At 33.1% G+C, this 25,084-nt stretch overlaps 1 protein-coding gene and 1 pseudogene across 1 annotated transcript; both read right to left on the bottom strand.

Moving 5' to 3' along the window:
* Positions 1–924: 924 nt before the first annotated feature.
* On the bottom strand, positions 925–5,022 carry LOC114398643 (annotated as a pseudogene).
* Positions 5,023–7,324: 2,302 nt separating this feature from the next.
* LOC114398399 (calumenin-A-like) lies at positions 7,325–11,478 on the bottom strand. Its single transcript, XM_028360584.1, has 6 exons — positions 10,923–11,478; positions 9,681–9,783; positions 9,472–9,537; positions 9,031–9,186; positions 8,820–8,916; positions 7,325–7,583 (listed from the first exon to the last, which is right to left on the bottom strand). The coding sequence occupies exons 1-6, from the start codon at positions 11,425–11,427 to the stop codon at positions 7,461–7,463; spliced, it is 1,050 nt and encodes a 349-aa protein (XP_028216385.1). The 5' UTR covers positions 11,428–11,478; the 3' UTR covers positions 7,325–7,460.
* Between the last annotated feature and the right edge of the window lie 13,606 nt (positions 11,479–25,084).

Below are 25,084 nucleotides of genomic sequence, written 5' to 3'. Positions count from 1 at the left end.
CATATTGTTAGGGCTTAGCAACAACAGCTAACCATTTACGGTTAAGCGTGGGTCCTCGCATATAAAAGTTGTAACTAACTTGAAGAGGATATGAATAAAATTCCAGAAGTTTCCTTTCTCTCTCGAGCTCCTTCTCTTACTCTCTTCTCTCTGAACTTGCGCTTCCTTCTTCCTCGCGAGCTTCGAGCTCTCTCACGGTTCACGCGCAGTGTGGAGGTTCCCTAGCCCTCGAACGCTAGGTATCAGATGCATACTCCTTTGCACATTGCAAATATTGTCCCCGTATAAAACAATCATAGGAATAAAATCAATTCCATAGTAGATAGAAGAAAACCAAGAGAAAGATATGAAGTAATTAAAATTTAACAGTTATTTTCTACCAAATGTAAAAGCAACCCACCGGGTTCTTGAAAGCTAAGAGCCATTTCTCCACCATATTCAGAAAATCAAATCTGAATATGTTAACTACCAAAATCTTCTAGAATCCTTATTAGAAATTTAAATTTAAAATAAAAGTACATGCAGTTGTGAACACTATAGATATAGATATAAATATAGATAGATCCAACAATATAATTACCTTGTGAAGCAATCTCTTTGGATCTTGAAATGCTTTCTTTTTGGCCCATTGATGGAATAAATGGGAAACAATAGACCTATTCTCAACACTAAATATGCAAAAAACTAATATGTAATGATTAAACTGACACATATTTTAACACTTATTTCTTTTCTTATACTGCATTTATTATGAGACGGAATGAATATAAGAAAATAGACAAAATCTCATGAAACACGCTAAAAAAAGTGTTATCAAAAGCCTAAACTCCTTCAATGCATGTAGTGGCAATGCCTTGAGGGTAAACAAAAGAAACATAGATTATTTATTCTATAATGTGATCACATGATTTATTGTACAATATATTAATTATATATGTGAATGATCTCTCCACTAGAATTCGTCAAAGGAGAAATGTTTCCCATCTTGATCATGGACTTGGAGAATTGTTCAAAGAAAAGGCCGTTTCCTTCAGCATTCAACCTCACTAACTCAGTTCATTCTTGATTCATTGTGAAGAGAAGTTGACCAGAATTTAATAGACCCTTGTTTTCCTTCAGGTTCTTAAAGTAGCTATTGCCAATATTTAAGTGGTGTGGCGTAGTCTAGGAAGAATGGATTCTGGTCACCCAAAGTCCTTGGACACGTAGGACGCAACAAAGCAGAATAGTTTTGGTCAAGAGTGGAGCCTGGCTCGCCATTTCCACTTTGGTTGTAGAGTCTTTACATGAAGTTGGTGCACCTAGCAATTCCTATAGTATGGGTCCCTATATGTAGCATTTGTACAAAAATTGTTTAGAAAATGACATTGAGATAACTTTGACTCAAGTTTATGCATGACAACATGTGGAATTTCTCTTTTATTTTTTTCTCATTCCTTTTCTTTTATGAGTATTTTTAGAAAAATTTATCTAAATAGAATTCGAAATAGACAAGTTTAAGGAGTATACCAAATAGATCGAGCAACTAGATCAGTAAGGTTAAACCCCTATTGCTCGAATTTTGTTTGGAGGGTTTGGAATGTGATATTTGGGACTGGAATGTTGTTGTTGGAGCCACTTATGCTTGCTTCTCAAGAGTCAATTCTGCCTAAGGGTACTTCCTAGCTTGTTCCACTAGTCTATACATAAAAGGGATATATAGTGAATTAGGCTTGATAAAAATGACAAAGTTTTGATAGTGAAAGGTTAATTACAAACAGTTTAATTTGACAAAAAATTTTCTATTTTTTATTTTTTATTTCCACTTTTAATTACAAAAATATCATTTTGTTTTACTTTATTTTTTGTTTGTATGGAAAATAGGAAAAAAATTAAACTTATTTTACTATTTCATGCACAAACTTTTATAGTATTTTTGTAATTAAAAATAAAAATATAAAACATTTTTTCAAACCAATTAACTAAATCTCTCATAAGCAGATGCTTACAAGAACAACTGAATCCCTTGCAGCAATAGTCAAGGTGTCAGCTCAAGACACTATAGAAGGGCATGCTCTCTCTAGTGCCAGTTTAATTGCATGAATGACTATAAATCCTCTAGCTGAATCACAGTTGGGATTTGATTCCTTCTCACTGACAATGCTTTCACTGCTATCTAACAAAAACAAACCATCACAACCCTACTACATCAACCTTGAATTAAGCATTTGAATAAAGAACTACTGGATATAACATAATTAACTATTATATGTTTACTAATAAGACTAAGTACTATGCATTAACATTGATCACATGATAATGCAACTATGTTACCAATAAGACTAAGTACTAACATCGTATAATTATTTATGATATTACAATGTTAATAATGTGATGTTGTTGTGCAATAAACCACTAAGTTTGTTGGCAAGTCATAGGGAGAGACCATGACAAAACAATCACGAAAATGAAGCCTGAGAATTTGAGCTGCATATCCGGGTTGAATTACAACATACAAGGTAAGAATGGAATTCACAATTGGCTGAGCTTGAGGGCATGAATTGTCATAAAACTGAGGATTAAGGTTACAGAGGCACAAGGGAGCAAAGGCTATAGGGATCACATCTGCTTCAGATTGTTTCTCTTCTATCAACAAGTCAGTGGTACAATGGGCAGTTTCCTTTTGAAAAGCTTCTTGCTTTATCAGTAGTTCTTGAAAACTTATTTTACCTTACACAAGAATATACCATTCACTGAACTTGTACTTTTAAACTTATGCATAAATGTGATATTAGCATAACCTACACACATGCTAGGAAGAAGATGTGGCATTTGGTTAAGAAAACAAAGGTATAGTGTTTTTTGATATGGTCTACTAAGTATGATATTCATAAGCAAAATTCCAGCCAAACCCTCTTGCTCTCTGGAGTTATGAAACTTTGTCTGCTAGTCCAAAATTTTCAGATATAGATAGAATTTTGATAAAAATAACTGATTGAGGCCGTACCCAAATCAAATAAACATTAAAAATGCAAGTATCTAAGAAGTGATCCTAGGTCGTCTCCCAACGAGCAATGATCAACCTAACGTTCATAACAGATAGTAATAAAATATTAACGAATTGGGGGGGGTTGTTTTTTTTTTTTGTAAGTTAAACAGCAAGCAAATTTGAATTAGAAAATAATAGAATTAAAACATGTTGTTTCCCCTTGATTCACAAGCAAGTCTCTTATCCTAGGTTATGAGAATTTATCCTTAATCAGTTCAACCACTTAATCCAACCCTAAATTAAATTACTAAGCGAAAATAAACATAAGATTGTCATTATGTGATTAAGCAACACATACACCAATTAATCATGAACGAAACTGATCATTAAGCATGAACGTAAATTAAGCACAGAGACAATTAATCAAGCACTAAGCATGCATGGATTAATAGCAACAAATACAAAGTAATTGGTGAAGAGGAAAAACTGATCAGAATTCAATAGTAATAACAAAATCTCAAAGAGAATTGTACTTGATCCTCAAGAGAAAACAACGCTGGAGACTTAGCCTTCCATTAATCAATAGAAACCGAAATTGTGGATTGAAGCAAAAACGAAATTGCAGAAAACGAATTTTATTCTATGTGAACAGTGTGCATGAACAGTAAAAACTGGAATTCTAAAACTCTAGAATTATTCTCCTCTCCAAAAAAAACTCCTAAAACTAAAACCTTGGTGCTATTATTTAGGTTCTCAGCCCCAAAGCTTACAAATCTGTTTTAAGTCCAAGCCCATAAATAAAATAAAATCTGGACAAGATAAGATAAGATTTGATGAAATAAAATCTAGATAAGATAAGATTGTATGAAATAATATCTAGATGAGATAAAATCTGGATAAGATAAGATTTGATAAAATAAAATTGTCTGCTCTCTTCAAGTCCAAGCCCAATTTCTTATAATTCTTCTGAAATTAAATTAAAAACACAAAATTAGTCCAGTAGGCCCAAATGATAAAACTGCATAATTAATTTGACAATTAAGGCTAATCAGTAATTAAAATGGTGATAAAAAGGGTTAAGAAATAGGAGAAAATAATGACACATCAATAACCAAAGTAAAAAAGTTCAAACATAAAACAATTGACTATTGTAAATATCTCTGCTTGCAATGCACAGGACACTGTGAAATCCCGATTAGTTAGGGAGTGTAAATTAAAGTAGACTGCATCTCTTCTCGATTATAAGTGAGGTTGTTGAGAGAACTTTTGTTTCTCTCAAGAAATTTTGAATTTCAAGTTAGCATCCAAAGCTAAATTTTTCCTCACCAGTTATGATCAGTCTCCCATCACAAAACTTAGGTAACTTATTTTGGCTAACTTATTCCTGGAGCTCCATAACCATTGGCCAGAGCATGTACAATTATGCACTAGTAATAATCCATTCTTCCTAGTGCAAGATGTTCATGCACTACCCTAGGTGCAGTTTTTTGTAGTGAATACTTTCCAACTACTTGGTCAAACAGTCTCTGCCCACTCGTGTCCATCGGGTCCTTAACACTGCTCCAGAGGCTTCCATATCTAAAAATTCATGTGATCTCCAATGACTCCTCGATCATTATCAATAATTAAGTTAACAGATATATTACCATATTTCAAGTTCAGAAAAACAACAAACCAAAAAAGTCATGATAAAGCAATACATCATAGAAGACCTTCCATTCTTTTGATTCAATCATTCAACATTATAGTTTTTCATAGAAAAAAGACATGAACAGTTATCAATTAGTTGCTCCAATGGATAACAAAGAATACACTACAGTGTTCTATTTGATAGAGGGTCAGAGTTAAAGATTTTCAATTTAAACTAAAATACAACTAAATCATACAAAGAAACATATAGAAGTGAAGCACATTCGCACAAACCAGTCAAAGTGAGGCTTTCTCAGCCCAGAACTTAGAAGCAGAGGCCATAAACTCTGAATCAAATCCATTATTGTTCCCAAAAATGCTTTTCCTCCATCATCGAGCTCCACCATGCGGCCACGCAAGTGCATGATCTCCTCTATCGTGACGTCAATCTGGTGCTGGAGGCGTTTCTCCTCCACTAGCCACGCGTTCCAATGCGAGGCAAAGAACAAGGGGGTGTGTGGTGGAAGCACATGAAGAAGAAGGTAGCAGCGGTGATGAACGAGGTTAGGATTTGGAGGAGAGGGGGTGTGAAATGTGGGGTTGTTTTGGGAGGAGGGGCTCTAATGCAATGTAACTTAAATGACGAGGAGGAAGAGAGAAAGGGAGGTGGTGATGAAGGAGAAGGAAGACGATAACGGAGTGAAGGAGAAGGTCCTGTGGAAGAAGTAGTGAGTGTGAACATTCTTTGAATACTTGAGGATTAAGCGTCACAACGAGGATATACCAACAATAAGGCTCATGCTCGAGAATGACACTAATTTCAAAGACGGTTTTCTTAAAACCATCTTTTTTGAATACTTGATTTTTAAGACGATTTTTCATTGAACAGTCATTTTTAAGACGATGTTGTTAAAACCGTCGTCGTATGTATTTTGTTATCTACAAAAATGTCATTGCTTTATATATTAAGATGGTTTTTCGAGAACCGCCTTAAAAAGCGCATTGTAAAAAATTATTTTTTGGTAGTGTTGGTAAATGCATATTAGTGGGAATTTATTATAGCATTTGTACCGTGTGGTTGGTACCTGTGATGATCGCGAACATTTGTTCGTGGGAGTAGATGAGCAACAGTAGGTGATGTTGGGGGCAGATTCTTTTGTTGGAGTTGTCAAGCCAACGTGATAACGTTGGAATTTATTTTGGGAGATAGTTGTATTTTGTTATCAACTCTTCCTTAGTTGGCTCCTTGATTCTTTTTTATTGGATATGTAAATCTCTAGTTTAGATACATGTATAAACTGAATTGTTTTGACATGTGAATGATGTATAATGGTTATTATATATATATATATATATATATATATATATATATATATATATATATATATATATAGACACACACACACATGTAATCATTTACGTATTTGTGCATTGTTTGGTGAGTATATGTATTGTAAAAAAAATTTAACCTCATTTTCATAATTAAATTAATGGAGTTTTCATTTAAAATTGAAATTACGCTTTTTAGAGTAGTGATATCATAACGACGAGGCGGGTCGTTACAGAAGTGACAACGATACCAAGGTTTCGAAATTGAAATTTGGGGAAAATGAAGCCAAGGTTTTCAATTTTGGTTGGACTTTGAAATTGAAGACCAGAGATAAATGGTGTTAAGCATAGGTGCGACGAAAATAAGAACAACGAAAGGGACTAATGAGCCTGTGTTTGTCTGTTTGCTCACTTAACATACTTTGAAAAAATAGTCCACGTGTTATGTTATTATTGGAGAACAACACAAATAGTACATAAGGTGTTGTTTATAAGTTTTGCCCATTAAAAAAATACGTTCAATTTACAAATTGTCAAACACTTCTGTAATTGATGTATTCAAATCGCCTTTAACGAAAAAAATGCAATTAGCATCAAAACAAATAAGACTATTTTGTGAAATAGTAAATAGAAAAGGGAGAGGGCATGAAGATCAAATGTTGAATATCTCTCTCCATTATGCCTTCTACTCCACTCTTTGCGGGAGCCAGGACAATAATCAAAATGAAAAATCATTGAAGCAAAAGCATTCAGGTGATAACAACCCAATAGAAAAAAAAACTAAAACCATAGATGCAGTTTAACTATGCTAATCCACCATTATACTATGCTAGAATCAATTATGCATTATGTTTCAAAGAAATAAAAATAGTTACAAAATTGATACCAGTTATTTGAGCAAAGTCATCGATTGCAAAGTTGAGACATTATAAGGCCTAAGGCAAAATTTACATTTAAATTTAAATATTCATCAAATTTTAATATTTAAATATTTATAATATTTTATTTTCAATATATAAAATGAAAAATTCAATCAACTTATTTTTTGACATAGGTAATGTTATATAAGATTTAAATAATTTTAGTTTTAATTTTTTTAGACAATAATTATAGTTACAAGTATTATTAATAATATTTTAGGAAACGACACATTTTTAAAAAAAAGATAACTTTTTTATATAATGTAATACTTTAATTATAGTATAATTTTCTTAGTATGCATTTTTGCATTGTTTTTAAAAACAAGTCAAAGAGTAATATATTGTTTTTCAATTTTTAGAATTCAAATAAAAAGTTAAACATGATTTCATATTTGAAAATGTATTTAAATTGACTTCCAATTAAAGATGTACACTAATATAATAAAAATACAAAATGACTGATACAAGTATAATTTTAGTTAAATGTATGACTTCTATATTAGAATTTGTTTGACTTCTATATTTTACAAAACCAAAATAATTAAGCAAAACAACTAGATCACTACTTCATTTATATGTTAACGTTAGACTTTTCTGGTAACTAGGTTCATACATCAAAGCTCATCATGATCATCATCACTTTCTTGGTGACCATCTGCATGAACTGTGTTGTAGAAAGTAAACTCATGATCAAGCATCTCTTGGAGTGTCAACTTTCCATCTCCATTATCATCAGCCTACATCAAACAAAACAAATAATCACACGTATTGAAAACTACATTTTACTTAACTTAAAAGTAGAATTAGATATTGCAAATGTTGGACCAGCGACCTCAATAACTTAAGAAGGGGTGAATTATTTTCCCACTAATAAGCTTTTAACCCCCTTCTAAATGATAGACTCTGAATGCAGAAGAAGCATCAATCAATTTAATAATGTTCTTTAAACATACAAGACAAAATTGATTGCAACAAAATAAATGAGATAAGGGAAGAGAGAAACGCAAACTCAATTTATATTAGTTCGGCCACTTCTCGTGCCTACGTCCAGTACTTAAGCAACCCACTTGAGATTTTTTACTATCTTTGTAAAACTCCTTTTACAAAATCTGAACCACACAGGGATAACCCTTCTCTTGTGTTCAGAATTCCTTACAACTTAAGAGACCCTCAATCCCTTAAACAATCTCTTTGTATAAGAAGAAAGAAGAGGAATTCTCTCTTGAAGAGAAGGATATTACAATTGAAGTTCATGGATGAACTCTTAATGGATTTGCAAGTGTTTGTCCAAGAGTTTCTTTTGAGAAAGCATTTGGCAATGAAGTTCTCTTGGAATATCTCTCTCATTGCTTTTTGAAGTCAGACACACACATATATATATATAGGTCCTTCGTGCCTTTTCAAAATGGTTTGAAGAGATGTGTCTTTTCAAAAAACTTTTTCTGAATTTCTTCACTGGTAATCGATTACAGGTTTCTGGTAATCGATTACACAATTATATTTTGAAGGGTCATGACTTTTGAATTTGAATTTTAGGAGTTTCGTTGCTGGTAATTGATTACAGACATATGGTAATCGATTACATGTTCAAAATTTAAATTCAAAACCCTTTTGAACAGCTATTTCTCAAACTTCCCTTCTGGTAATCGATTACCAGGAATGGTAATCGATTACCAGAGCCTTGGATGACTTTGAAACCCTTTGTTTTGAGACAAGGCTTGATCTTGAAGAAATCTTGAAGCAAGGCTTTGTTTGTTGAAACAATCTTGTATTAATCTTGAAGCAAATGTAACAGTCTTGTTTGATTCTTCTTTGGCATCATCAAAATCATGTATACATACATTCTCAGCAAATAATTGGTAATATGTAAGCATTTTATATGTTCCATCCCTATTTCTAGTGATTCTTATTTCACTTCAATATGTATTAATACAATTAACAACACCATGTCAATTCATAGGTAGTTAACTAACCTCATTCATTAAGTAACATGTGAAATATTTAGCATAAGCTTCCTCTCCCGGATACAGATAAGAAAGTATCGGTATCAATTCTTCTGGTGACAAAAATCTGCAAAATATATAGTAATAGTAAATAAGCAAAAGCAACAATTCCTAAACACTTAACCATTAATATTGAATTATTTGGAAAAACATATTTTTAGGTAAAAAAAGAAAAACTTACTTGTCTTTGTTCACATCAAGCTTAACAAATTTATCTTTTGGAGAAGGTACATGTCCTCCATTAATTTCAAAGTTCATATAACTTTCATATGTACTATATAGACGGCCTTCAAATTCATTGAAGTTTAGTTTCCCATCATTTCCATTGTCCATGCGCCTATATCATAAACGAATCAATATATAAGCTAAGCCAATTTACACATGTATGTAGTTCTATAGGAATTTCAGGAACTTAGAATGTTGGGAATTGCATTCCTCTATTTTCCACAAAGTTTAATTTAGTCCCTTCCTCATTCACAGTCAATTATGGGAATTGAAATTGTGACCATTGCAATACTATTTCTACTTTGATAATCCAAAGTGATTATAATTATAAGCAGAACGACGAGATTTAGAGGTAAAATACAAGAGCTTCCAAATTTATTTAAAAGAGAAAGCTTACATTAGTCTATCTTTCAACATCCATTTCAACATTTCTTGATTTTTGCTATCTTCGGGGTGTAAAAAACTACAAAATGAGACAAGTTTCTTATGATCAATTTTAGAGCATAACTTGTAAACAATTTCAACAAGACGTAACCCACAAATGAATATTGAAAACAACAAAGAACGGAGAAAGAAAAAGAAAAAAGTGATCAATATTATTTATACTCTTTAAGTTCGGTGAAGTTCAGAAGCCTATTGTGATCAATGTCTGCAACTTCAAATCTTTCCATCCACCATCCTGCTTCGCCATACCCCATTTCTTTTTTCTCTGTTTTAGCATAAATTAAGACTTCAATATCAAATCTCTCATTGAATTTATCAGTTATGGTTAGTTGTTCACAAGGTAAACCCATTCAAAAAGATAAAGCAAAAATATTTAAAAAGGGAACCTACAAAATTGTAAGAGGAACCCATTTTCATAAGCATAATAAATTTGGGGTAAAAATTTCAACCTGTCATTCTACTAAATTTTAAGTCTATCAGATAAAATTCCAAATTTTGTTAGCCAAGATTAATTTTGCAACAAACTTGGCTTGCCTATCGCTTTTGCTAGTGTGTTTATTTTATAGGGGTTCTTCCCTATTGTTCATGATGCAAGACATTATTTTTGATCTAGTTATTTTTAATAATATTTGGGATTACGGGAAAATGATTTTCAATCCTCTAGGTGCCAGCTTAGTTGGGGATTGTTTTGATGCTTTAGTAATCCTAGTTTCATAAAAATAAAGAAGAAAATAAAAGTCCATGAATTTATTTATATAGCTATTTAGGCCTCTCGTGTAAGAGTAAGCTCACTTAAGTATTAAGGATAGAACTTTTGACAATTTAACTACATATACTTTTACATCATATCATTACTCAAGTAAAACATAAATTAATTTATTTCATAAAATTGGCATTAATTAATTTAGTCAATAATGATACAAAATAGTAAATTTAGTTATGGATTCTATAATTATAAGACAATTTAGTCTAGCTGTGTACGAAAAAGTAATTCAATCTTGAATTTTATCAATAATCATTTATCAGAAATCAAATTAACTATTAAATAACCAATTAATAAACTAAATTGACTAACATATAATGTTATAGACATAGTACAGGATACCACGACAACCTAATTAATTACATGTTGGCAAAATTGGTGACTGAATTTTTTTTGTTCTAAAACATTAATCAAAATGAATTGTGATCTTAACTATTAGATATTAAATTAATGTTTTACTTTTAAAACTTCAAAAGGTTTAAACTATTAAATAAAAAGTGAAAACTAATAAATGAATAATTTTACATCTCCTATAAGAGATATATTTGATTACCTTAATGAATCTCTCTATAGAAAACTGACTAATTAACATCAAAGTAGTTTAATCAAAGAAGAAAATCCCAATCACGTAAACATATTACCCATATCCTTTTCAGAAAACTGAGGTAAATACTCCTTAAACGAGATGGCCAAATCCCCGTTCTTGTCTTTGGAATCCAACTCAACTTGCGTGAGATAATCTAATCTCTCTATTGCTCGTTGAGTAATCCACGCCTCTAACTCATTGAAACCAATCACCCCATCTTTCGGTTCTCTATCTAACAAAGGGAACAAAATGATCAAACGTAACGTCGTGTTCAATTTACCACCCGAGGTAAGATATTGGTATGTCTCTATAACATCACTAACCGATGTGGTGCTATCCAAATTGGACAACATACGAGGAGCAGGTTCATGATACATTTTCTTTTCAATCTCTTTCTCGATATTTGTCACAAGAGGGTCCAAATTCGGTGCTCGCTCAAGTAGTTTGTACCCAAACCTGCGATTAGGACGACCCTTTGGCTTCTGTAGATTCAATGGGGACATGAATATGAAGAACAACACGGCGGTGGCTATTAGGATATAAACCACCGCCTTTGACATCTTCAGGTGCTTATTGAGTTTTGAGGCTCAAAGAAGAAGAAGTTATGGAGAGGGGATAAAGAAAAATATCCAGAGAAGAATGAGAGGGAAAATAGGTTATTGAAGGTTGGAGGGAGTTTAATTAGGGGTGCACAGAGCACTTGCCAAATGTGAACACCTAAAGTTGTCATATTTTCCAATGTTTATTTATATAACAAATTAATTTGCAAGTACACATGGATGGCTTTAAATTCTTTTGCTTGCATTAGCAATGTGGAATTTACTACATTAATTTTTTAGTTTATGCTATCTACGTATATATTTTACTCATCAATTTGTAATATTATAACATTTGTCAGTAAGAAAAAATAAACATTTTTTATGAGTTTATATTTCAAATTTTCACTTGAGAAGTTCTACTCCCACCTTCGAAGGACATATTAGTATTGAGAGAAAAAAACAATGAGTCAAAATTATAAAGACTTTACATATCTTTAAATGTAAGTGTTTGATTTATATGAAACTTATCTAGTTTTATAATTATTTAATTAACTTTTACATATCATTCTTCAATGTAACATGTGACTTTTCTCATAAGTATCTCATTATTTTCATTTTTTTAATTTTTTAAATACTATTTCGATTATTAATTTTAAAAACTTTATATTAGGGGAATTCACGAACGGAATTGGATTGGTTTTAATGTGATAATCCAATTAATTTTATTTTAAAATCTAATTCAGATGATCCAATCAAATTGATTTTAATTTGGATAGGATTGATCCTTATTTTTGAAAAACAGTTTACAAATATTAAAATAAATGATTAAATATCAACAGCAAACATTAACTCATAACATAGTTCAAAATATACATTCAAATTATAATAAGTTAAAGATAGTTTTATTATCTCTAAAAAAATCACAATAGTAAATAGATTCCTTATTCATGCAGGTTCTTTAATATTTGAAGATGTAACTAATTTTTTAATAATCTCGAATACACAACAAAGTTCTGTTCAATTTGACTTGAATTGATTATTAACAAAATCTGAAATTCAATCCAAAAAAAAAACTTTTTTTTTTCAATTTTTCATTTTTTATTTATTTTCAATTTGTTCAGTTTGATTAGTGTCATTTGCATTAGATTGGATAATATTGAATGAGACTTTATATATCTAAAAATGTAAGAACCTGATTTTGATATACTATCAGCCTAGAGTTTTCTATACTCTTAACTAATTAAATAACATTCTAATGACTTTTATAATAATTATGATAAGGGGTTAAGTATATTTTTAATTCCTATAAAATCAATAAATTTTGATTTTAATCTATGTAAATATACTCTCAATAACATAGATTAACTGCTTATGTATCTAATGGAATGTTGCATGACCATCCTAGTGACACCCAGTAATGCTTGTGGTTCCATCCATGTTTCTTACAAAATAGTGACGACTAAAACTTGATTTTAAAAGATATACAATGGTAATTTTTATCCGTTATTATTTCAAATTAATTATTTTAAAATTTAAAAAACACTATTATTTTATGATCAAAATAAAACTTTTAAAAACATAAATAATAAAAATAAAACTTTTAGAACTTAATATACCAAAATAAAAATACTCAAACATAAAGGATCAAAAGTGACATTTAGTCTATAATTTATCTTTTTTTAAATATTATTTATTTGTCCAAAAAAAATATTACAAATTAAAAAAATATTTTCAAATTTTGAAATTGTGAAAACCAACTTTTTTATAGAGACCAAATTTATGATTTTAAATTTTAAATATATGAAAAAGAAAGTATTAGCAACCAAAACTAAAATTGATTCATTTTACATGAACTAAAAACATAATTTGATACCAACATAAAATTCAATTTTCAATAATTTTACAACCAAACATTTCCCTGAAAATTTTAGACTTGGAATCCATCCAGATACATCGTGGTTAATTTTTTTTTACAAATGATTAAAAATAAATGAACATGGGTGCATATAATTATCGATATATGGTTAGCAGTATTGTGATTTGTGAGGTTACTCAAATGCTTAATAGTAGTTAAATTTGTATCACAAGTGCTTAATAATGTCGAGTTATATTGACCATCACACGTGATTAATTAAGTGTGTAAATTAATTGCCTCACAAGTGGTGAATAGTGTTATGAAGTTGTTGACTACAACACGGGATTAATTATATATGTAGATATGATTAACTTTGTCTCAGTTAAGAGTAAATTAAATGAATATGATTATAACAATTATCAATATGTGATTAATAGTGTCATAATATTATTGAAATGTTGAATAGTAATTAATCACTTACAGAACAAAATTAATTATAGTTACCTGTGTAATTCACCACATGTGCTACATGGACATGCATATGATTTTCTAAGTGTAAAATAATCAATACTCTTTTATTTTAACAAGTCTCACTTATAATTTTTTAGTTTTTAAAATTTTTTAACTAATAATGGTTGCCTCTATTTTTGTATGAAAACTATTTACTATGACCAGATGTAACACCCTAATAGGTATTTCCCTCAATATTACATTTTAATCATCAAAGTGGATAACATGAAATACAAATGATATCATTACTCAATAATTCAAGGATCAAGAAAGTCTACATCATCCTTAAGTAATTACATCATATGCAAAAGAGATGTGACCTTACAAGGAGATACTACATCAAAATGTATAAATAAATATGTATCTAATCAAGTATCTAAAAGACATTAATAACAAAACATAATGTCTTCAAGGTTTCGTGTTGCCATTCTTCAAACTTGTTCAATTTGGAACATAAACACTAAACTAAACTAATGAGATGAGGTCTTAGTAAGTGTTAAAAACATACAATATGTCAATGTAAGTGTCATAAATTTATTCTAGAGTAAGATCACAAACAACTTCCTCATTTATCTTAATTATCATGAAATTTAACATAAACTATATATTTCTTAATTTGACTTTCATTAATTTCTTCTGTCCTATAACATCTATTAAACTCAATATAATGAAAGGTGTCCCTTTCCTTTTATTCCTTGGACTCATATTATATTCCTCCAACCCTCGGAACTGCACCATAACTTTAAAGGATAAGAAGTAACAGAACGAGTCCCGCTTACCTTTTAAAGAGGGTGTATTTATCTTTTAGGCAAAATTGTAAATTTGGTCCCTTATTTTGTCTCCAATTTCGATTTTGATCCCCCTTTAAAATTATTGACAAATTTTGTCCTCCTATTTTATTCAATCATGCAATTTTGATCCCCTAGTCCAGAATTGAACGTTGACCATTAGCAACTTACATTGACTGACATGTGTCAACATCAGAGAGGTACATCAAACGATTCACGATTTTAACTCAGTAACATTTTTACCCCAACCCTAAATGGTAATATCGAAGTGATGCTTTAGAACTGCCCCCTGAAAATCCAAAATTGGAACCACAAACCATGCAGGAAATCTCGTGTGCATGAGATGTCACTGTTGATTGTTCACGATGGTGTTCATGTGCGTGAAGTGTCGTTGTGATTGTCGTAGGAAGATGAAAGTTCCTTTTGTTTGCAAGTAAGTTAGGTTATTTTATTGAAATTTTGTTTATATTATAATGGCGGATAGTTGTGGTCCATTTGTGGGGTTTGTTTGTTGATGTGGTCCACAGAGTGTTTTCCAGTGTGAATTTGTGTTGAGGTTTTGGGGTCCATGAGGTGTTTAGTGGGTTTTTTTTTGTTATGGTGGTCCCTTATCTCTTCGTTGGTGGTGTGGTCCCGATTTTGTCTTTGACGGGGTGTGTGCTGATTTTTTTTTATCAAAAACCCTTCATTGGTTATCGTTTCACCTGGAAACATGAATGGTGCTTTTTTTTTTGTTGTGGTGGTCCCCGATTTTGGCTTTTGTTTTTCTTTTGTTCTGAAAACCTTTGGTGGGTGTTGTTTTTATTCATTTTTTGGGCTTTGTTGTCGTTCATGTTTTTTGCAGGCCAACCGAAGAACAAACAGTGAGGTTAAAGATTCACCATGGAGGGATGTTTATTTATAATCCATTTATTGTGTATGTCAATGGTCAAATCGTTGAAGAAGAATGGGGTTGGGATGTGGATATTGTGTCGTATATTGACTTCACGAAGGTGATTAACTCTCTCGGGTACAAATCATTCAATGTGCCTCTATGAAATGTGATTAACTCTCTCGGGTACAAATCATTCAATGTTGACAACATATTCATTTATTGTCTATCCATGTAATAGACCGAACTTATGGTCTCCTTTACAAACACCAGTGATGCTTCGACCAGTGATGAGGAGAGCCCCTGGAAGACCAAAGAAAGCAAGGAGCAAGAGAAATGATGAGTCTACGAATAGGTTCAAGCTACCAAGACAGTCAAAAATCAGTTGTTTGTAAAAAATGTGGGAGAATTGGTCACAACAAAAGGACACGTAAAGGAAAGACATTTGCAGATAGGAACATTCCAAAAGGGGGAAATAAGGTAATTTTCCTTCAATATGTGTTTTCCATTGCATTTAACAGAGCTTGTGACTTTCACCATTCTTATAATATTTGTGTTCAATATTAACAGAACTTGAAGAGACAAACAACATCTCCCACCAATGATGTAACAAAGAAACAAAAGAATGTTTCATGCACAAGTTAGACCACATCTGCAGGAATTCAAGGAGGTGACAGTATCAATGAAACACAACAATCACAAATCAGTTAAGGCAACCGACTAGGAGGACTTGAGCACAAATGGATTATTAGTTTAAGTTTTTAGGATGCAGAACTTATATATTTTGTGGCTCTGTTCAATGAGGCTTTGTAATGCACTCTTTATGTTATTAATTACTCAGTTTATGTTTAAGTAACTATTTAAAGAGGCTATGTAATGCACTCTTGTGTAATTATGTTTAAGTTTTTAGGATGCAAAACTTATATATTTGGTGGCTCTGTTCAGTGAGGCTTTGTAATGCACTCTTTATCTAATTAATTATTCAGTTTATGCAGAACCTATATGTTTTGTTGTTTAGTTCAAGTTACTGCTTTGTTTAGTACAAAAAACCAATGAAATTTCAGTGAAAACCAACTGTACAAACTACTAACGAAACATAATTTGTCAAATTTCAATGAAAACAAATTTCAAGTTACTGCTTTGTTTAGTTCAAGTTACTACTTTGTTTAGGCTTTTGGAACTTGCTTTTAACTTATCTATACAAAAAACCAACTGCACAAACCACTAACGAAACATAATTTGTCAAATTTCAGGGAAAACAAATTTCAAAGCTGAATACCAAATCAATACCAAACTTCAAAATCAATGAAATCTTCTTTCATTGACATAATTCAGCAATTACAGTGGGCGTACGAAAAACCAACTTATCACCATTACTTTCAAACTAAACCATTACAGTGGGTAGAGTACAATAAACCAAATTACCACCAATAAATCACATTCCCCTACAACAGAATAAAAACACCGGCAAGCAAACACAGACCCAAGAAAAAATCAATCCAATTCCTAAAAATTTTCCCTTCATCTTCATGTCACTGATCTTGGTTTGCAAATCCTTTTCCCTCAAGTTCAATTCATCAACCTTCTTCATCAATGCTACAATGATCCTTTTCTAACGGCTATTGACAACTGGATCGTGCCACTAAAAATAATTACACCTTTTCCTACTTGTAACCTATATGCCCAAAATAACAAAAAATAATCAACAAATAAACCATAACATAACCCCCACGATATGCATTATTCCTTACCTTGTATAGACCACAACCATAAAAATGCCTCCCTGGATTATCCTCAATCCACGATGTCACCAGTGGAGCCTCTATGTTACACAAACACATCACGCGACTTCGGGCCTCTGAGGTGTACAATGAGGAACTCCTTTCCATGGGAATGACGATGTGCTTCAGGGGTTTTAGGGACGACACCCAAACAGGACGAGACTCTAGCTTCTAAAAACCAACCAAGCGACGACGAGGAGGCAGCGACAACCAGCAGGCAGCGACGCCGAGGAGGCAGCGACGAACAACAAATGAACCCACAACGGTGCTTCAGGGGTTGTGATTGCTCGCGAAATCATGCGACAATTTTGAGGTCACCTCCAACAATCCATAACCTTCGTGAGCTTCGTCTTTGCCATTGGTCGCATAACGTTTTAGGGATTTCGTGGTATGAGACTTTTAGGTTTTAGGGTTTTTTTTAGGGTTACCCTAAATAAAAAAATTATCACACTCAATTAAAAATCACGAACCATTTGACGTACCTCTTAGACGTTGACACGTGTCAATCAACGTAAGTTGCTAATGATCAACGTTCAATTCTGGACTGGGGGACCAAGATTACGTGATTGGATAAAATAGGAGGACAAAATTCATCAATAATTTTAAAGAGGGACCAAAATCAAAATTGGAGACAAAATGGGGGACCAAATTTGCAATTTTGCCTATCTTTTACCTTAATTTACTTGTCTTCGTATACTTTATTGTTGAAGTTTCAAGTAATAAACTCATTTAAACCAACATTCATACAAGCATAGTAATAAGGGAAAATAACTTGGAGGTTCATAGAAACAAACATGATATTCTAGGAGTCAGCGCTTAAACAAGTTTAACCCAAGCTTAAGCGGCATGAAATGTTAAGAATTTTATGATTCCTAATTAATAAATATGGGCTACATATTATATTATAACATTTATATTATTTATTTACATTTAGATGGGTTCAATATAAAGTGATCTAATTCAATGAGCCCATTAGACTGCCAATAGAAAATTGATATTGGCTTAATGAGCGGAAACAAGTTTGGCCCATTAGGGGATAATGGGAACCCTAATAGATTAAAACCTAAGGCATGGTTATGGTCTCCAAGACACCAAATCAAGAAACAGTTTCTCCTCTCCCCATCTGAAGAGAAAACAAAGGTCCCATAAGGAAGAAGGTGATTTGGTTGTGAGGAATGTCATTAAACCAATTGTTCGTGACCGCTGTAAGATTTCCCAGCGTGTTGATCAAGCTCTATGGATTCAGGTATTCCTTAAAACCTCTTGATAATCTGACGTAATGTGTTTTGGTGCTCATTTGGTATTTTATAAGGTTTATTAAAAAATTCCAACAAGTGGTATCAAAGCCACCATTATTGTTAAATTATTGGGATTTAAAGTTGTTGATATGTATTATATCTGGATCGTTTTAGTTATATGAACCCTAATTTTATTTTGGGGAGAAACTATTTCGATCAATAAAATTGTAAAACCCTAAAATTTTTTGTGTTATGGTCGTAAAGTTTTTTTTTCCAAATGAATAAAAGGCTTCTGCATTTGATTTACGGGTTTGTACACAGTTTTTTGTTTGTGTCGCGTGTGCTTACATATTATTCTATTTGGGATAAAGGTTCTACGTATCCGGTGTTGGTTTTCTTGAACAATATATATTTCGTGAGCAAGAAAGTTTTTTTATACATATATGGTTTTCGAAAACTCTTTACGTCGAATACAAAGCTATAGGGACTTATATTTTTATATAAGGTACTTGTGTGCGATTTGTGAATCTATACGTATGCCATTATCATGATGTTTTATACGTGGCACAATTTCATATATATATATATGAATTAGTAATAAGCCAATGGTCTTTTGTCTTATATGAATAATTTATTGTTTTTCTTTTTTTTGCCAACTGTTTTTCCTTCATGAATCGGTGATAGGCTGATAGTTTATGATATTCTTGTGGTTAGTATAAATTTGTGATAGTATCGTGGTATGTTCGTTTTGGATGCGTAATTAGTTTACCATGATGTTGTTCTCAAATATTTACTGCTATCATAATTTGGTGCAAATTTAACCATTACGGATCCTTTCCATTTATTTGTGTGTCCGGTAATTTTAATTAAATTGATTGAACCATTATGTTGCCAAATTAACCTCTATTGTGTAAATTGATTTAATTAAATTGCATGGATGTTAGTATGGAATTGTTTATGCGAATTGTGTTCGGCCCAAAGGAAGACACAATTTGGCCAAATAATAACATACCTGCGATGATAAATATGTGACAATTATAAAGTTTTTTTTCATGAGAATAATAGTCGGTCCAAAGAAAGGCTATTATTTGTCAGAACTAATTGTCAATATTTAATCATTGCGTTGAAAGTACCAATTACAAATTAATTTCTCTGTCCAAAGACTAGAATTAATGTTGTACTGGGTATCTTGTGATGGATCTGTTGTGGGAAATATTTGCATGTCTTGTTATATATAATTTATATGACTTGCTTGATTATTTGTGAACATGTTATTAGTTTTTGTTCTCTCTTTAGTTAATATTTCCAGTGCTACAAATGTTACAGCCCAAGTGAATTCTATCCCAATGCTAAATAGGACAAATTTTAAGGTCTGGAAGAAAGCTGTAGAAATTGTTCTTGGCTGTATGGATTTGGACTTGACACTGAGGACGGAACGACCCATTTCCACTCTGGAAACCTCTAATAAGATAAAAATTGAGAAGTGGGATCGGTCCAACCGAATGAGCCTTATGATCATGAAGTGTTCTATTTCAGAGGCGTTTCGGGGCTCTATTTTTTAGGGTCAAAGTGTAAAGAAATTCCTTGAGGAAATTGAGCAATACTTTACCAAAAATAAAAAAAGCGGAGACGAGTAACCCTTTGGCTAAACTTATCTCCATGAAGTATAAAGGCAAAGGGAACATAAAGGAGTACATTATGGAGATGTCCAATCTCACATTGAAACTCAAGTCACTTAAGTTAGAGCTTGGTGAAGACCTACTCGTGCACTTGGTTTTGATCTCGCTTCCTGCACACTTTGGGCAATTCAAAGTGAGCTATATCACTCAGAAAGAAAAATGGTCCCTCAATGAGCTTATATCTCACTATGTGCAAGAGGAGGAGAGGTTGCAGAGAGATAGGACTGAAAGTGCTCACTTGACTTTGACCTCTCAGAATAAGAAAAGGAAGAAGACTAAGGGTGTTGCGGAAGAGACTTCTCAGCAAATGAAACAAAAGAAGGATGAGGAATTTACCTGTTACTTCTACAAGAAGTCGGGACATATGAAGAAAAAGTGTCCCAAGTATGCCGCATGGCATGTGAAGAAAGGTAAATTTCTTACTCTAGTTTGTTTTGAAGTAAATTTGGCTTTTGTACCTAAAGATAATTGGTGGATAGATTCTGGTGCTACTACTCACATAAGTATGACTATGCAGGGTTGCCTATGGAGCCAACTGCCAAGTGATGATGAAAGGTTCATCTTTGTGGGTGATGGCAAAAGGGTTGAAGTGGAAGCTATTGGAACTTTTAGATTACAGTTAAAAACTGGATTTTATTTGGATTTATTTGAGACTTTTGTTGTACCATCCTTTAGACGGAATTTGATTTCTATTTCTAGTTTGGACAAATTTGGATTTTCTTGTACATTTAGAAATAATAAAGTTAGTCTCTACCAAAATTCAAATATGATTGGTTCTGGTTCTTTAATTGATAATCTTTACATGCTTGATGTTGTTAGTTCCTATAATGAAATACTAAAAATAAGTTCACGTGGCACAAAATGAAAGTTGAATGAGAATTCAGCCACCTTATGACATAAGCATTTAGGCCATATCTCTAAATAGAGAATTCAGAGACTTGTGTTGGATGAAATTCTTGACCCTTTGGATTTATCGAATTTTGAGGTCTGTGTTGAATGCATAAAGGGAAAATGAACAAACATAAGGAAATTAGGTGCCGAAAGAGCTAAAGATGTCTTAGAACTAGTGCATACAGACATTTGTGGTCCTTTTCCTACAACTTTTTGGAATGGAAAACAATATTTTATTACGCTCATAGATGACTACTCTAGATACGGTTACCTATATTAGATACATGAGAAATCCCAATCCCTAGACATTTTTAAGACTTTCAAGGCTGAGGTTGAACTTCAACTTGGAAAAAAAATTAAGGCTATCAAATATGATCATGGTGGTGAGTACTATGGCAGATATGATGGATCAGGAGAACAACGTCTAGGACCGTTTGCGCTTTTCCTCAAAGAGTGTGGAATTGTTCTGCAATACACTATGTAGGGCAAACCTAGCATGAATGGTGTAGCAGAACGAAGAAATCAAACTCTTAAGGATATGGTGAGAAGTGTGATTAGTCATTCCTCTTGTAAAGCAGTTAACAAAACCCCTTATAAACTTTGGACTGGTAAAAGATCAAGCATTAAACATTTGCACATTTGGGGTTGTCTAGCTGAGGCACGACCTTATAGGCCACATGAAAGAAAGTTGGACTCAAGAACAATTAGCCGCTATTTTGTTGGCTGTGTTCAATGCTCTCGGGGCTATAAATTTTACAATCCCACCTTAAGATCCTTTTTTGAGATGGGAAATGCGAGATTTCTTTAGAAAGTTGAATTTGGGAAGGAAGAGAACATAATGAATGTTGTCTTTGAGGAAGAACCTATTATTTACAGTGATTGATGAGGACATGACCAAGAGCAAGGGCAAGGATCCACTTGAAGGACTTGGAGGACCTATGACAAGGGCTAGAGCAAGGAAAGCCAAGGAAGCTCTTCAACAAGTGTTGTCCATACTATTTGAATACAAGCACAAGTTTCAAGGAGAAAAGTCCAAGGTTTGAGTTGTATCATGGCCCAAATGGAGGAGGACTAAATGGCACCACTTTGTCTGACTTTTAGAGTGTTTAGTTTGTCTAAATAATGGCCCAATCCTTGTAAAGTTGGCTGACCAAAAATATGTTTTGGGTTAATCAACTAAAATGGATTTAGTCAGGTTTAGTTCAAGTTGTAATAAGGGTCCAATTGGTAACCTAGGCATCAGCCTTTTGGGAGATCAAATGGTGGCTGACTTGATGGCTATTGCGGGTGACTTTTGGTTGCCACAATTTCAGTTACACTCAGCCATTAAGTTCTTTTAATTCCTTAGGTTAATGGCATTAAGTTCTTTTAATTCTAGGTTAGTGGATCATTACTAAAATCCGATGTAAAGCTTCTATATAAGCTGAACCATTTTATCAATAAACACAAGTTGAGTTTTATTCAGAAAATTAGAGTTTATCTCTTTTATCTTAGTGAGAGTGATTCTCCTAAGTTCTTGAGTGATTCAAGAACACCCTGGCTATATCAAAGGACTTTAACAACCTTTATGTGTTGCTCTCGCCGGAAAGAGTGATTCTTTCCTTCTTTTCATCTTCAACCTTGTTCTATCAAACCACAATTCCAAAAAATCCACTTCTGCCCAGAATTATTCCATGGCCATAACTCCCATTTTATGTGCTCAAATTAAGTGATTCTTGAGCCTAAATTGAATTTCAAAATGAGATCTTTCACCTCATTTTGGAATCACCTCATTTGGAGCCCTGTAGCTTGAGTTATTGCCATATCTATATTTTTGTCCAGTCACCACTTAACCTACGTTTTATTTTCATTTCATTCTTCCATTTTATGCCAAGAACCACCTTATTAAGGCCCACGAAATTAGCCACCGCCCAACCCTTAAATCTTGCCAATTTTCCATCCTTTCCTTAATCAATTTCCGCATTTTCCATCAAGGTTTAATCCTAGACGATCCTAAGTCAGCCTTTGTGCAATGAAGGTTCATATCATTTGGTAATCAGAGCTCCGGTTCTAGGATCAACACTTCCTTTGTTGGAAATATTCGGTAACATCCTTCTTTATTCTCTTTGCCATTTATATTACCTTCTTATTCATATTTTTTTTAGGCTGAACCATTGCAAAAGTTAAGCCTTTTGATCTCTTTGTTACAAAAAAAAAAAGCAGAAATTCGTATAAGCAAATTTTAAAAAAAAAATTGGGCTGAATGGTTCATGCTTGAAGAACTTTTAAAAACAAAATCTCTTTAAGGTAATATATTGGTTGTATGAAGGATTGTTACTTGAATTCCTAAATTCTGAATTTTATTTCCTTCATTTGTGCCTAAAAACATTGTTAGCCTTTTTCTTGGTTAACCTTTTCCTTGTCTCTCTAGCCTTACCTTACACATATAGGTGAATTGTTCTTTGTTGTGGCCATAATCTCTTGAATTGCCTAAGAACTCAAGGGGAATTAGAGTGGTAAAAGGCAAGAGTGTTTTCATTAGAGAAAAGCCATAATTGTGTGATACACTTGAGTGAGTCAGGTATTCAAACAACAACTATAATTGTCTTGTTATGTTTGATTTGTTTGTTTGAGATGGCAGGAACAAATCCTAATGATGGAGTGGGGCTTTCGCAATTCCAAATGCAAGCTTTGATGCAACATTTGGAGAGGTTAATGAAACAATGAGATGATGTGCTCCATGAGCGGTTGGATCAAATGGAGAATAGAGATCATAGTGGAGAAGAAAGGAGGAGAAGAGGGAATGATGGTGTTCCTAGACAAAACCGAATTGATGGTATTAAACTCAACATTCCTCCCTTTAAAGGAAAGAATGATCCGAAGGCCTACTTGGAGTGGGAGATGAAAATAGAGCATGTTTTCTCATGCAACAACTATGAGGAGGACCAAAAGGTGAAGTTTGCCGCCACGGAGTTTTCCGACTATGCTCTTGTGTGGTGGAACAAGATACAAAAGGAGAAAGCAAGAAATGAAGAGCCAATGGTTGATACATGGGCGGAGATGAAAAGGATCATGAGGAAGCGGTATGTGCCGGCTAGTTACTTAAGGGATTTGAAATTCAAGCTCCAAAAACTATCCCAAGGCAACAAGGGGGTTGAGGAGTATTTCAAGGAAATGGATGTGCTCATGATTCAAGCAAAGATTGAAGAAGATGAAGAGGTAACTATGGCTCGATTTCTTAATGGTTTGACTAATGATATCCGTGATATTGTTGAGTTGTAGGAGTTTGTTGAAATGGATGATTTGCTTCACAAAGCAATCCAAGTAGAGCAACAATTAAAAAGGAAATGAGTGGCTAAGAGGAGTTCTACCAACTTTGGTTCTTCTAGTTGGAAAGACATAGGAAAGAAAGATGGGGCTACTACTTCTAGTAGTTCCACACCTACCCCATTAAAAACTCGCTCAAAGTCCCAAGAGGAACCCTATAAAAGGAGTAGAGATGTGAAGTGTTTCAAGTGCCAAGGCCTAGGACACTATGCTTCTGAGTGCCCTAACAAAAGGTCCATGGTTCTTAGAAATGGAGAATATATAAGTGAATCCGATGTTGAAGAGGAAGAGGAGAGTGAGTACGTAGAGGAAGAGGAGACTTTGGAGGGAGATTTGTTAATGATTAGACGGTTACTTGGTGGTCAATTGAAGCATGAGGAGAGAGCCAAAGAGAAAACATCTTTCACACTAGATGTTTAATCAATGGCAAGGTGTGCATGGTGATCATTGATGGAGGTAGTTGCACCAATGTGGCTAGTGCTAGATTAGTGTCAAAGCTAAATTTAGCTACTAAACCACATCCTAGGCCATACAAACTTCAATGGCTTAGTAAGGATAGGGAGGTACAAGTAAGGCAACAAGTTGAAGTGGACGTTTCCATTGGGAAATACAATGATAAGGTACTTTGTGATGTTGTTCCTATGGAGGCCAGTCGCTTACTTTTGGGGAGACCATGGCAATTTGATAAAAGAGTCAATCATGACGGTTACACCAACAAGATCTCTTTCATGCACCAAGACAAAAAGATTGTGCTCAAAC

The sequence above is a fragment of the Glycine soja genome, chromosome 19 (genome assembly GCF_004193775.1).
Source record: "Glycine soja cultivar W05 chromosome 19, ASM419377v2, whole genome shotgun sequence".
NCBI classification, from domain to species: Eukaryota; Viridiplantae; Streptophyta; class Magnoliopsida; order Fabales; family Fabaceae; genus Glycine; species Glycine soja.
This window is presented reverse-complemented; position numbering and strand designations above follow the sequence as displayed.

Excerpts from the sequence above, each read along its gene's own strand:
- LOC114398399 (XM_028360584.1), bottom strand. The coding sequence starts at position 11,427 with ATGTCAAAGGCGGTGGTTTATATCCTAATAGCCACCGCCGTGTTGTTC. Across the intron at positions 9,538-9,680 it reads AACTTCACCGAACTTAAAGA|TTTTTTACACCCCGAAGATA; the intron begins GTATAAATAATA and ends CTCATTTTGTAG. Across the intron at positions 8,917-9,030 it reads CTTGATGTGAACAAAGACAA|ATTTTTGTCACCAGAAGAAT; the intron begins GTAAGTTTTTCT and ends TATATTTTGCAG.